The 14,918-nt window shown below is 37.4% G+C and overlaps 1 protein-coding gene across 10 annotated transcripts in view; it reads left to right on the top strand.

Moving 5' to 3' along the window:
* Window positions 1-14,918, top strand: part of DST (dystonin) — a gene marked incomplete at its 5' end in the record, with an annotated part of 396,243 nt that overhangs the window by 355,805 nt on the left and 25,520 nt on the right. For all 10 annotated transcript variants that reach the window (XM_081141256.1, XM_081141254.1, XM_081141253.1 and 7 more), the window contains 9 exons: window positions 338-511; window positions 842-997; window positions 3,813-4,010; window positions 4,354-4,482; window positions 7,240-7,410; window positions 8,258-8,413; window positions 8,615-8,821; window positions 11,577-11,696; window positions 14,555-14,724. In XM_081141256.1, coding sequence (XP_080997382.1) covers window positions 338-511; window positions 842-997; window positions 3,813-4,010; window positions 4,354-4,482; window positions 7,240-7,410; window positions 8,258-8,413; window positions 8,615-8,821; window positions 11,577-11,696; window positions 14,555-14,724 — 1,481 coding nt within the window. The remainder of the gene's footprint in view (window positions 1-337; window positions 512-841; window positions 998-3,812; window positions 4,011-4,353; window positions 4,483-7,239; window positions 7,411-8,257; window positions 8,414-8,614; window positions 8,822-11,576; window positions 11,697-14,554; window positions 14,725-14,918) is intronic.

Genomic DNA, 14,918 nt, shown 5'->3' with positions numbered 1-14,918 from the left:
CTATATTTCACAATTCAGGTATTGAATATATATATAATTAGACATTGGAATCAGCCTTGCAATTTGTTAGTTTTTTATTGTAGAGTACAAAAGTAGAATACCAAAATTACAAGTAGAAACATCTTTCCATCAGGAAGCATTGAATAAAGAGAAAATATTTCCCCCTTCTTCTATCTATAACTCTTTTATTAGTAAACTGTGTGTTATGTTTTAATTCCTGTTCACCCCCCACCCCACAATAAGAAGTGTGAATCAGAATAAAGGCGTAATAGAATTATTTTTGTTTAAAGTTACTGATTTATAGCACATTTTTCCGTATATCTCTTTTTATAAATAGCAATTTAAGTCAGAGGCCTATCAACAACAGATAGAAATGGAAAGACTGAACCATCAGGCAGAGCTTTTGCTGAAGAAGGTAACGGAAGAAAGTGACAAACACACTGTTCAAGACCCATTAATGGAACTGAAATTGATATGGGATAGTCTGGATGAAAGAATTATCAACAGACAGGTATGTGCCAAGACTTTCGTAAAATTTTAATTTTACATATTAATGCAAAACAATTATTAAAAATTAAAATTAGGTGATTACATACACTTTTGAAACCCCTAAGTTCCCTTATTTCATTAGAGCTCTTTCTGTTTCTCACATGCCATTTTTTAACCATAAAGAGTTTCAGACTTAGAATGTAGAAGTTGATGACGATTGGGCTTCACTGGATCTGCTTATAGACGTATGCTGCATGAAACAATTGATTTGCTGCCCATGTTTTATAAATGCATGTTATTGATAATACCAGGTTCACACATGGATTTTTTTTCCTCCCCACTTGTTCCGTAGCATAAGCTGGAGGGCGCCCTTTTAGCCCTTGGGCAGTTCCAACATGCTCTGGACGAACTCCTGGCGTGGCTGACACACACCGAGGGCTTGCTGAGCGAACAGAAACCTGTTGGAGGAGACCCTAAGGCCATTGAAATTGAACTGGCCAAGCATCACGTGCGTAGCTGCTGTTGCCTATTATGTTTCTTCTCTATGCATGTCTAGTTTCATCAATTTTTTTAATGTTTCTTCTTTATGCATCTTTCAAGTTTGTGATTTTAACACAAGTTCATATTTGATATTTGCAACTAAAGGTTAAATTTCTTGAAACACACTTCTTAAACGATTATAAAATGTTTTTCTCATTGTTCAAGGCAGTTATAAAAAATAGCAAGGATGGGAAATTTCTGGCTGAATTTTATTAGGGCTGCCTGGCAAACACTGAATACAGGGTTAAGTCCCTGATCATACCTGTCATTAGATTAATGTAGCATAGTTTTAGAAGTTGTTGAGAATAGCCTAATAAGTAATTCAAAATGTTGTTCCACCGCAGATTGTGTGTGTTTTTCCTCTGTTCACCCTGATCCCCATGGGTCTCTCACTGGCTGCTTGATTGGCGTGTCTGATATGTTTCTGTCGGTACATCCTTCATTATGTGGAGGCGCGTTCTTCTGGCTCTTTGTCTCTCTCTTCACTGGCTTTTCTTCTTAGTTCTTTCCTGGATGAATTAGGTTTTTAACATATTAGGTTTAAATTTTTTTTTTTTTATATGTCCTGTACTTGATTTAAAGCTTACAAATTGAAAATTGAGATCTGTGCAACACAGTTTTATATTGTGGTCATCTTTGTGACACTTGGTTGATAATTCTTAATAGAAAATTCCCTGTCTCTTAAGTTACTAGGCTTAGTGAAGGTTGTGGGCCCAGCAGTTTATCGTGACATTCAACAGTCTTTCATAGAGCCTTAACACTCACATGAATAGTGCTGTCTTATTTAAGGTTAGGTCCTAAATCCTAACCTCACGTAAGGTTTTTTGATTATCAAATAGAAAAAGGCTATTTTACATACTTAATAGCATTTGAAAATAAAAGACAGCTTTTAGCACTCTAAGATTATGATACACAGTTTTTGACTTCTTGCTTTAAGTTCTACTTTCATACTTTTTCCCCCACAGTAATTTTTCCCTAATTTTAAATTTCCTTCCTTTTTATACCTCATTCTGTCAGTATTTGCAGTCATTGCCCAACCATATTTGATTAACCAATTATGCATCATTAATATTTTTCATTATTTAATGTCTATAGTATACCTTTGCTAAGAGCAATAATGACTAGCCTGACTCTGCATATGAACAAAACATGTTCATTCTCACAGTGTGAGTTTATAGCATTTACATTTCATAAACTTAGCAGCTGCCCTGAAAGGTCACATGCATCAGTGACGGGAACTTTGTAGAATACAGTAGAGGTGGGAAAATGAGCACCCTGATCCAGTAATTTTGGTGAGGGATGAGTTAGAGACCTTTTATTTCTGCTTGTTTATCTCTGAGCAGTTAAAAATGGACCCTTTTCTTCTTTCATTTCTCAGAGGTCAAAAGTTAAAGGACTTAAAATTACCAGCACAATTGCTGGAGGAAGGGAGGAAATGTTTCTATCCCACTCCTGCCTTTTTCTCCAGCTCCTAGGCTGTGGCTTATATAGGACTCGGAACATTTAGAAGATGAATTTTATAGAATTATTTTCTATATTTTTACCACAAGGATATTGAAATCTGGCCTTTTAAGGGTGATTCCTAGTGTTCATGTACCAAAGGGCATGCTTATTATAAAGAAGATTCCTTACTCAGTTGATGTTTTAGTCTTTGAAAATCACTCCTTCACTGGATGCCTCAGAAAATGAATATATATATAGTCAGAGACACAGTGGTGGTAGGTGGGCAGTGCCCTTCAGTGAAATCCTCCCCGGTCAGGATTTCACTCCAGATGTGGGATGTCTTACCTAGGACCCGAGGTGATGTCCCTTTTCCATTGAAAACCCTGAGTCAGTGAGTGTAGAGAAGATTATCATCAGCTCTTATTAACATTAGAGGAAGGGTTCGTCTGATTTCCAAAAGCAAAACCACAGTCTTCTTCAAAGGAAGCTACTACTAAGCTGTATTTGTTCCTTAAGGTGTAAATCTTGTCATTCTTTTCAGTATAAAAAATTTGATCTTTTTAGCCTTGTAGTGCTTTCTGTACTAAACCACTCTTGCCCTCTGTTAGTGCATTCAAGTGTTACTAGCCTATTCTCGTATTTCTACTGTATAATAGAACAGGAAGGCATTGTTTACTGCGATCTGCAGTAAGCATTTCATAGGTGTATTTTCTAGTAAAAGAACAGCTCAACTTTGGAATGCTGGGCTTGAGTATCTCTGATACACAGTGCAGTAAATCTCTTTCCCTTTCGTGTTAGGGCCTCCCAAGATTCCTGTCAGCTTAGTAGTCAATTCTAGCACCATTCCAATGAGAGAAGATAAAAACATTGTATGATAATGTTTCCCTTGTAGAGTGCTAATTATAAAACATGGTGATGTGTATCTTAGAAATAGAATAATTTTATATTTGAAAACAAATATATAGAAATAAATATCTTTTAAATTGTTTACTTAAAACTTTAAAATTAAGTTCAATTAAAATGAGCTTGAATCAAATGAATACTCTTAGAGCCCTGTCATAATGTCTAGATATTTAATGTCATCAATTCCAAAGCTGTTCTGATGGGAAGAACTAGCAGGGTCCCCCGTAATCATTTCAGGGGCTGTTGGTAGACAGGAAAGCTGCGAAGACAAGGGAAAAGAAGTCCCATCATTTTAAAACATCGTTAGTATTGAAATTCTATGTATGTGATGTTTTTGTTTCAGAATGTTTCAAAACCAGGAAATAAAACCGTTGCATTAAAAAGGGATGCTAACATGTTATAAACGAGCAACCATAGTGTTATCTTAATATTTTCAGGTGCTCCAAAATGATGTACTAGCTCATCAGTCCACAGTGGAAGCTGTTAATAAAGCAGGAAATGACCTCATTGAATCGAGTGCCGGAGAAGAAGCGAGCAGCCTCCAGAACAAGCTAGAGGTTTTAAATCAACGCTGGCAAAATGTTTTGGAAAAAACAGAACAAAGGAAGCAGCAGCTGGATGGTGCCTTGCGCCAGGTGAATGAGAGAACACACCCTGAGCTTTCTATAGCCTTCAAGACCAAAATAGCATGGAATCCTCTCACTGGTTTACAGACCCCTGCCTAATTTTTCTACCCCAAGGAGAAGAGTCAAAATAAGTGGGATAAAGAACTGAGCTGATGAGAGCGCAGCCCTCTGGCCCTGAGCCTAATAGTCTTAGCCGCTAGCGCGCCCCTGAAGGAGAGGCAGGCAGGCCGGGGGCACCCGCCGTTCTGCACAATGCAGGGAGAGGCTTAGCAGGCCGGGTTGTTTAAGCCTTGTTTTCTGCTTGAAGGTGACAATGTTTATGGCCCAAACTTAAAACTCTCTGTCACTCTAGGCCAAAGGGTTCCATGGCGAAATTGAGGATTTGCAGCAGTGGCTGACCGACACGGAGCGCCATCTGTTAGCATCTAAACCCCTGGGAGGTTTACCAGAAACGGCCAGGGAGCAGCTTAATGCCCACATGGTAAGTATATTTTTTCCCTACAGCTCTAGCCTCAGATTAAGAAACTGACCATTTTGTATGGGCCCTGGCGATAAATAATTCGTGGCATAAGGTTTAAAGGATATACAGTTTTACAACAGACATCTCTATGTGTAAGTTGCTAGAAACACCATTTATTGATTCCATTTTTCAAGTCAGAACCTATTCTCTATTTCAAAGGTTAGTGTGTCAGTATATGAAAAGAGCTTTTAGAAGTCTAGACATTTTTTAGGAGTATACATTCCCCCATAAAATGATAAACTTGTATGGATAGTAATAAACATTGTGTAAATTAAAAACTGTTGCTCATTGAGTGAAAAGAAAAAAAATCCCTCAAGTAATCAGAATTGAGTTAGAAATTATTGCTGTCATCATTGCATTTTCATCTTGTCTCATGGAAGGCTGGAAAATACGTGTTTGTTCTGTTAAAACAAAGTTATGTATTTGTTTTAATGGTGATAGGGCTGTATCTTCAGATTCACACTCTAGCACATGTGGACAGGAGGAGGCTTGCGTTTGATTGTCCAGCCTGCAGCCTTCTGCCTGGGGGCTGTTCCCACCCAGATTCTGTGACACTGTCAACACTGAAGGGTAAGGGGGGAAAAAATAATTAAGCTCGAGACTCTGGCTTTCTTTCATAGAGATATGGACTGACAAATTAAATTTAGACCGACTTTGATTTATTGACATTTGTTACTCATTTCCCATTTTAATTCGGCTCTAGAAGTTGTAAGCGAAGCAGTCTGTTTCAAATTTTGAAAAAGGAATCCTCTAATTCTCACACTTGTGAATTTGCATCAGGAATTTATTTTAATATTCAAGCACTGATAATTAGTATCTTATGAAATAAAAGTAGAAGTATTTAGGGATTTGACAAAAGAAATGGGCCATTGCACATTAAAGTCTGCATTCTTTAGCAGATGTCTATTGTTGTTGTAAGAGCTTATTAAAACTGTACTTATTTGGAAATAATTTTGAATTTGGTGATTTGAAGAGGAAGTAACCGCCTTGTAAGTTACTGTGAAGACATGCAACACTTCACAATTGCCATGAGCAGTTAAAATAAATCTTATTAATCCAGTATGGAATTTTCTAGAAACCTTTAATGTATATTTATTATTTTAGAAAATTATTGTGTCTGTGGTTTTGTTGTTACTGTTTTAGTTTTTTGTGGGGTTTTTTTTGTTTGTTTGTTTGTTTGTTTTGGTGCCACAAGTGACCATTTCTTCACTTGTAAAAGTAATTAACTAAATGATCATTTGGGACTGTTTGTCTTTTCCATGCAACCTGACTGACTCTCAGATACCTCTTTACTTTCCTGGAAGTACCTATGTAGTTATTACAGTGTTCATTAAGTGTAAGTTTAATGAATTCTTGAATAAACATGCCTGGGATTAATCTCTAATAACAAGTATTTTGAAAATATTAATTTAGAGGAATATAAGTAAAAAATTAGAAAGCAAAAAGCTTATCTTTAGGATATTTTACTTTTAGAAAAATATTGTGTATTAGCTTATGTGGTTTGGGTAGGGTATTTAAAATAACTTTGCTATAACCTGACATAATTTACCAGATTATAGAGAGTCTAAGATTTAAGGAATGCTAAAGAGTTATTGATACTTGTAATACATTTTTAGTAATATTGTTTTGATTTGGTTGTGTTAGAACTGAAGGAAACCAGAAAACCTAGAATATTATAGTTTCCTGAGATTTAGTTATATTTAAAAGTGTTGCCTTAGGATTAAAAGTTTTCAGTAGGTGATAATGTAAATATTTTTAGAAAAGTTTTTTGTTTTTTTTAAAACTTAAGACATTATAAAGTTTTGAGGCAATGAAAATGTTCTGGAGTTATTAGTAATAGTTGCACATCCTTGTGAATATATTAATAAAACACTGAATTGTACACTTTAATATGGGTGAGTTCTTTGACATATATTTCAGTTTTTAAAATTATAATAAAATTGAAGACATTGGACACAGAATATATAATTTTTCAGTGGGAGCTAATGATTTGACCTACATTATAATTGAATAAATGGACTAAAACTAGTCTTACTTTTTTTACAGGACTGTAACTGTTGTTTCATTGATTTTAAACTCTGAATTTGTTTAAGCAGTATTTTTTATATTCTCCATACAAGATACACATTGCATTCTAGTTGAAAGCTTTAAAAATGTTATCAATGAGAGTAATATTCTCATAGTAGTACAAGTTTGGCTTTTGTGATTCCAAAGTCTTAATAATCAACGTAAATGTCTTAGTAGACTGGGCCTTTACTTTCTATCCACTGGATGTCTTCTAAGCCCAGAATTAAATTATACCCAAAAATATTACCGTTCTTGTATAATCTGAGGAGAAACTTAGAACCCACTTTACAGAGAAGGAAATGGAAGCTCAGTGAGGTTAACTTATTTGCCAAAGATCACAGAGCTGATTGGTTACCACACAGGGAAGACTTTCTTGATACCATTTAAAATATTGCTTCACAAACCTCCGCATGCCGGAATGGATTGGTGATAATAGCAGCATTTCTGAGATTTCTCAGTAGACAGGGTGTGCCTATAGGTTTAGGTGTTGTCTCAATATAATGAAAAGTTAGAATGTGTCGGGGTTATCTTGTATGCCGGATAGAGATGAATATATGATAAGGGGCTTGGGATTGATGACCTGGAATAAGAACTCTTGGATTTTATTCTCTTAAAAAATGATATAACTTGACGGACAATATCTCAATTTAGGAAATCTGTGCTGCCTTTGATGCTAAAGAAGAGACATATAGAAGTCTGATGCAGAAAGGCCAACAGCTGCTTGCAAGATGCCCCAAATCTGTGGAGACAAATATTGACCAAGACATAAATAACTTGAAAGAAAAATGGGAATCTGTGGAAACCAAACTCAATGAAAGGAAAGTATGTGCCTTGATTAATATGATAGAATGAGTGTTTTAGTTGTTTTATTTCATGGCTTTTACCTTATCTCTGGGTAGCATGATCAGTGGAACTTTTAATGATCCATGTTTGAATTTGCGTGGTATACATAAGGAGGTTTCATGGGGTCAGTTAAAAATAGTGTCCTGCCTTAACTTAACATAGAAGAACAGAGTTAAAGGAATCCATTCAAACACAGATAACGGGTGTATTATAGATCACTGTTGGCTGGGTATATTTTTAAATTTGTGAAAATTCTGGATTGTTAAATAATTCTGTTCTAATCACACATTAATAAGCAAAAGGGTGTATGTGGGGGGAGGAAGAGAGGGAGATCAAGAGAATAAAATAATTGTCTATATATAGTAAGTGCTTACATGACAAAAATCCATGAGACGGGATTAAAAATATTACTATTTAATGCTTTAAGAAAAGTGATAGGATAGGAATACTAGATTGTATGTTCTCACTGACACAGTGTAAGTATATTTCATAGTATTGCAATTCCAAAAATTAATCACGTGACGGTCAAGTTTTCTTTTTACAGATTCGGTTTAGTAATTGTGGTCTGTGGTTAACTGCCCAGGCACCAAGCCCATAATTTAATGTATATTAAAATGTTTTTAGCTGCAGTGAGATGCTTCTTACTATACTTCAAAGGGTTTGGTTTACCAGTACCTTAGTGAAGGCCCATGACATTCATAAACTGTTTAGGCAATATAGCTTCTGCATAAATAAAGTATAGGTGGGAAGGATATCTGCCAGAGAGTGATTTAACTGGGAAGAAAAAATTCATAAATATCACCTACTAAATAATCTTTCTTCGCAGACTAAACTGGAAGAAGCCCTCAACTTGGCAATGGAGTTCCACAATTCTCTCCAAGACTTCATCAACTGGCTCACCCAGGCTGAACAGACCCTAAATGTAGCTCCTCGGCCAAGTCTTATCTTGGACACAGTCTTGTTTCAAATCGATGAGCACAAGGTATGCTATAACTCCCGTGGGTAGCACTCTCACTGCAGACCTTTTTAGACAGCAGGCTGTTTTAATGTCAAAAGCAGGAATTTGATAGTTTAAAAACTTTCTTTTGTCCCTTGAATAGTTTCAGCTTATGACACCAGAAGCATTTTCAAGGTAGATCCATTTTTCATTTGTTTCTAATTTTACCCATTTTTTGGGGGAAAGGTCTTTGCCAATGAAGTAAATTCTCACCGTGAGCAGATAATAGAGCTGGATAAAACTGGAACCCACTTGAAATATTTTAGCCAGAAACAAGATGTTGTCCTCATTAAGAATCTGCTCATCAGTGTGCAAAGTCGATGGGAAAAAGTGGTTCAACGGTTAGTCGAAAGAGGAAGATCTTTGGATGATGCAAGGAAGAGAGCCAAGCAGGTAAACCTTTATAAAAATTCTCTGAACTTGGCAATAAACCAGTTCTAGCTGTTGAAATAAATGTTACTCCTCATCATTGAAGTACTTGTATCACAGGCTGTCTTGGGTGTAATAATCCTGGCACAAAGCCAAGGTGTTCATTTCCTAAAAGGGCGGTGGCCTAGGTTGGGATGATGATATCACTTTTTGATCTGGCAGCAACTTCAGGCCCTGGGGACTAATTTTGAAAAGACTGATTGTAGCCTGGCCAGGCGTGGCTCAGCAGTTGAGCGTCAACCTAGGATCTAGGCGCTCTGGGTTCGATTCCCGGTCAGGGCACATGCCCAGGTTGCGGGCTTGATCAATGACTCTCTCATCATTGATGCTTCTATCTCTCTCTCCCTCTCTTTTCCTCTCTCTGAAATCAATAAAGATATATTTTAAAAAAGAAAAGAAAAAGAAAAGACTGATTGTAGCTTGACTTCATAGATAGACCATTATCTTAAGGCCCAGAAAGAGGCTCAACGTTTTTGTTATTGTGTTTGTTTGTTTTAGTATTTTCTTTGTCTTTTCAACCTCCACTCTCATAATGAGATTGAGATGTCAGACTTCACTGTATTGCTACCTTTTGTTTCGTTCCTAAGCCAAACTTTGTTCAAACTGTCAGAGCTGAGAGCCAGGCATTTAGCCTTCTAGGCAGCTTTCTGAAAGGGACATTCTCTGCCCGAGTGGGTCAGGACTCCTCACCCCTCTGAATCTGTGCACTTGTTGGCAAGCCTCTCTTTCTTTTCTAATATTTAGATATAGCTCCATCCCACTTTTTAAATTGTTTGAATCTTTGGGAGCTGCTTTTTTTTTTTTTTTTTTAAATCTAGAGACACTCACGAGGAACTTTCCTTACTTCCTTCACCTGTTATTAATATCCTATTCTAGACTAAACACAGAGAAGTAAAATTACGTTTCACTGTTCTCCGTGGAAGAAGAAGGATGCACCCACCTTGCTTGGCATATATCGTTGATTTTTACTAGAAACTAGACGGTGTAATTTTAAAGCTGAATTTTTCACTCTTTTTGTCCCATTCAGTTGCATTTGTTCATCACTGGTGCCGGACTCCATTGTTTTGGGGAGCTGGGCTCAGTTGGGTGATATAAAAGTTGTCATGGGAGCCTAGTGTTTCACTGTTTAAAGCTATCAGCATAAGTTTTTAAAGGCTTTAGAAATGACAGATTACGACGCTGTTGGAGGATTGCATGCCATATATCCCATTTTGAGTGGGAGGTATGATCCATGCAGTGTTACAAGTGAGTTCCTGGAATGGAAGTGGTCCCTGATGGTCTTGGAAGACAGTATTAATGCTGAGCCTGACATCTTTCTCTCCACATGTGTGACAGTGTCATCTGTAGTGTAGGCATTTTTGAGCTATGAGCATCTAGCTTATAAAAATCTCCTGGATGCCAGAAGCCAGTTGCCCAGTCTCTTCCTCCCTTCTCCATTTAATCAATTTTATTTTCTCAGTTTGTTTAATTAACTTTCTAAGGATTTTCTCCCGGTCTCAGTGCAAAAGCATAGCGTTTCTTCTATTTGTATGACTTAAAAATAGTTTTGAAAGTAGGACCAGCCTTAGGACCTGTGCATTTATACCATTACACTTACCATGTAACTGTTAGAGGCAGTGTTATTTGTAGTAAGACTACCCGACACTGTGACTAGCTGTATCTTTGTTTTTATTCTAAAAATCTCAGTTTTGGGCTCAGATGTTGCCCATAGCGCTCCGACTTGGACAATGCATGTGCCTGTTCTGGCCTCGGTGTTTTCATGTTTAAACTGATTCGAGTTGTGGGCGGGGTTTGTCGGGAGGGCAGGTTTATGATGAGATGATCTCACGGGCCCCTTGCAGCTTTTCTATTCCGTGCTCTCATGGTGCTGTTTTTGTAAGAAGTGTCTTTTTGTTATTTCATTATTAATGTGCTTTGATATAAAACACATTTTATTTTGATTACTTAAGTCTTTGCTATGTATCTGTTCACTCAAGTTTATTACGAGACATAATTTATAACCATTTTCACAACTTGGTCTCCAAAAATAGTACCCACTAGTTCTTGGTGATAAACAGAAAACGGACTGTGGGTGAAATGAAATATATGTAGCACCAGACTGTTTCAAGGTCATAGATGACAAAGAGAATTATATTTTGTTAGAACTCAAGTATTGTGGGTTCCTTTCCATAATTAAACCAATTATGTGAGGCACGGGCATTAATTTGAGGATTTCGATAGCACCAGTAAAGATGTTCAGGTATCTGTGTAATAAATAGGAATGAAATGACCTCTTTCTGTTCTTGTTACTTTTTAAAGCCATTTTGCAAACTTTATTCCTCTCTCCCGTTTTGTTCCTTTTCTTAACATAAGAATTAAACACCTTAAAAGTAAACCCAGACAGAAGGAAGCAAATAAAATTCTCTGAGAGTTGATGTTAATTATTAAGAAAAAGAAAGGGAGATAAGTTTTCCCTGGTGCTTTCTGCCATTTCGGCTGTTGTAGAAACTTTATGTGCTCGATTGAATTATAACAAAGTGACGTCTCAGGACCACAAAAGCCACGTGTTAAGACAGTTTGTAATCTGCTGATGAAATAACTGCTTTTTTCTGCTTCAGGGGAATTGTTGAATTAATAATTTTCAGCTTTTCCCTTAATTTATATTGTAAATAAATATTTGATTTTAAATATAGTGAGTATACCAGAAAGTTGTCTTGACAAAGTGTGAATTTCTTTACAGTTCCATGAAGCTTGGAGTAAGCTTATGGAGTGGCTAGAGGAGTCGGAAAAGTCTTTGGATTCTGAACTGGAAATTGCCAACGATCCAGACAAAATAAAAACACAACTCTCGCAGCATAAGGTGAGTCTCCAGTTAAGAAAAGCATATTGTGCCCTGGCTGAGTGGCTCAGCTGGTTGGAGCTTTGCCTGTACACCAAAGGCAGCAGGTTCAATTCCCCAGTCAGGGGTCAGGGCACATACCTGTGTTATGGGTTCAGTCCCTCGTCTGGGAGCATACTGGAGGCAACCGGTTGATGTTTCTCTCTCTCCCCCTTCCTCTCTCTCTAAAAATCAATTATTTTAAAAAAAAAAAAAATGTCCTCAGGTAAGGATTAAAAAAAACATATTGTGTCTTTATAGATTTCAAGATCGCGTTTCAATTCTTACTTGATTGTGCATTTATTTATCACTAGAGGGAAGAAAGGTGTTTCAATGTGAACTACATGAAATTTAAAACCGATTGCCCTTCACATTGGCCAAGTGAAGGGAGTGTCTTTACTCTCCAGGAACCATTCCATTATGATCCAGGGTTAATTGGTAAAAGAAAACAAACAAAATTAAAACTGGAAGTCTAAAACATAAAAAGAATTTGTAGGGGTTCAGACATTGACATTTCAATTCTATCTTGTGTTTTCTTTTGGATTCTCGCCTTGTGTTTTCTTTCATAGGCCACGTAGAAGATAATTCTATAGTAAAAAAAAGTAATGTAAGTTGTTTTCTTTTTAACAGTGCATTAGGAACAATTGGTTTCCTCTCCCTCAATTGGCATTGCCTTACCCTCAAAGACGCACAGCCAGTGGCTTCCTTGTGCAGATTAGGAGACTGTAGAAACATTGCATTTTGTATTTCCTACTTTTTCTCTTCCTCTACTCCATTTGCCATCCTCCTCAGATCTGTTGAACTCGGGTCCTTCTGTCATTGCGTCTGATCATCAGCACTCAGGGTGACGATGTGGGTAAGAGGAGAGTGGCTCCCTCAAGCAGTTTTACGGTTTTAGGAATCTACTTATAAGTCATTGCTTGAAAGATGATAATTTATAAAAGGATGGGAGGAAAAAATGGGACAATATAAGGTCATCATCAGAAAATTCTCGTATTTTGGCTGTTTCCACTGGTGAATCTGACTAACCTCAGAGGGTCCTGATCCTAGGGTGATGGAAGAGAACGTATTGAGCATCTGGTTTTGGCCAGATGAGCGCTTACGAGTGGCTTGTGTCCCCGAGCTGCCACATCTAATATTGCCGGGACAATGTCAGCAGCACCTTCCTTCCTTCCTTCCCCTCTGGTGGAAAAATGAGAGCCTCCTTCTCGATATAGAAGATCGTCTTTGAACTTGATCGTAGATGTCGTGTCATGTAGTCTTATGAAAGTATATTAAATATTTAGATTAGAAAATCCTAGAAATAAGAACATGCAAACAACCCTGTTAGATTCTCTAATTTCCCTAGTGCGGCCTATGGCCATAATCACCATTTCTCTGAGACAAAGATACAAGGAACATCACGCCAATTTTAAAAGAAGTCTTTTCTGTTCATTATTTGGGTACTTTTTTGCTTTAAAAAGTTTTAGCCTACCCTGTATTCAGCTACAGTATTTATTATGTATCTGCTATGTGAAGAAAAATCTGCCAGCACCGTGATTCTAAAGCTAACATTCTGTTTAGAATAACATGAAGAAAAAAAATACTAGGTACAGAAAACACACTGCAGAAATAGTGTGATATTGTCATTGCGCTCATCGCTGAAAAATTCCCAGATGTAGTTGCCTCCTTTTACAAGACAAAATAAATAACTTAGTCATTATAAGACACTTAAAGTGTCTCGCTTTTAAAGGCAATAAAAACTTATTAGGTAATTGTAGCTGAGGTTATTTTGGAAAATTATGCATTTGCATAGCATTTTATTACCTGGCGTGATTCTAATGTGCTTCCAGGATTGAGAAGCACTGTATTAAGTGTTCCCATGATATTTTATGAGCTTGTAAGATGCCTGTTTAGTTGATCTTGCTTTTTCTCATCCCTGGGGTCATGTGTTCAATACCAGTTGTCTCCTCCTTTCTATTACATACTTATGAACACACAGAAAATATAACCTGATAATGAGAGGCCTACAAAGACATTATCCCTGCTCCATCCAGAAAGGCTTATAATTGAGTTGTGTAGAAAGAATAGAATTCGGCCCTTCCACACAAATGCAAAAGTTAACAAAACAATGTAAAAAGTAGCAAAGCCTAGAGTCATGTTAGCAATGTATCTGTTTGATACTTAGAAGAGTAACGTGCAGATCTTTTGAGACTTTAATAGGTCATTATAGAGGCGGAGAGGAGGGGTGTAGGCCTCCCAAGTGGTGTGAATAGAATGACCAGTAGGTTCAGACATAGGGATCTATAGATGTGGTTCTGGTTGCGCCTCATCCTAGTTCACAGATAAAATTACATGTAACATTATTGTGAGTGTCAAAAATGTGTGCCAGTGAATCTGTTTGACAAAAAATACCGAACTAGTAAATGTTTATATCCGTGTCACTCCGTGTCCTTACGGGACCCGTAGTTACTCATAGAATGTTAACTACACTTTCCTCCCTAGACCATGGGATTTTCAATAGTTTATTAGCAATTTCATCTCATCATAACTAGCATAATGTTTGTGGTTTATAGCTACAAAAGACTCGGGGTTCGTTTTGTTTTGAAATTATTTTCTTGATAATAGTAGGTGCTCTAGGAGACTCCTGGCTCCTGAGAGCCTTTGATTTGAAAAGTTAAAGATTATTTTCTAGCCCGATGTGCTCCTGCGTAGAGTACAGCACTGAACTGTTTGACTTACTTGCTGATGTCTTTCAGTGGTTCCACCCCGTTTATTAGAGATGCCTCTTTTAATGCCTCTTACCTATTCGTGTGTTCGTCCCGAGTATAGATGCACATTGTTTTCTTGTTTGATATCAGGAGTTTCAGAAATCCCTTGGAGCCAAGCATTCTGTGTACGACACCACCAACAGAACTGGACGTTCCCTGAAGGAGAAAACCTCCCTGGCTGACGACAACCTGAAACTGGATGACATGCTGAGTGAGCTCCGAGACAAGTGGGACACGATCTGTGGAAAGTCTGTGGAAAGGTGAGATGTTCTTTAAGGCACTTCGGTGACTTTGTAGACCTCTTCCAGATGCATTTAGGAACCTGAAGTATGCTTTGCAGGGACGTTTAGGAACCGTGAGTGTGTCCTTGGCCTGGGGAACTCCTGCTGGTCCTTCGTGCCCCCTTACACGGTACCTGAACTGAGAAGGCTTTGCTGTTCATTATGGTTTATTT

Source organism: Miniopterus schreibersii (genome assembly GCF_964146895.1).
Source record: "Miniopterus schreibersii genome assembly, chromosome: 6".
NCBI lineage: Eukaryota > Metazoa > Chordata > Mammalia > Chiroptera > Miniopteridae > Miniopterus > Miniopterus schreibersii.
The sequence above is the reverse complement of the archived record's forward strand: the minus strand, read 5'-3'. Positions and strand labels throughout refer to the sequence as shown.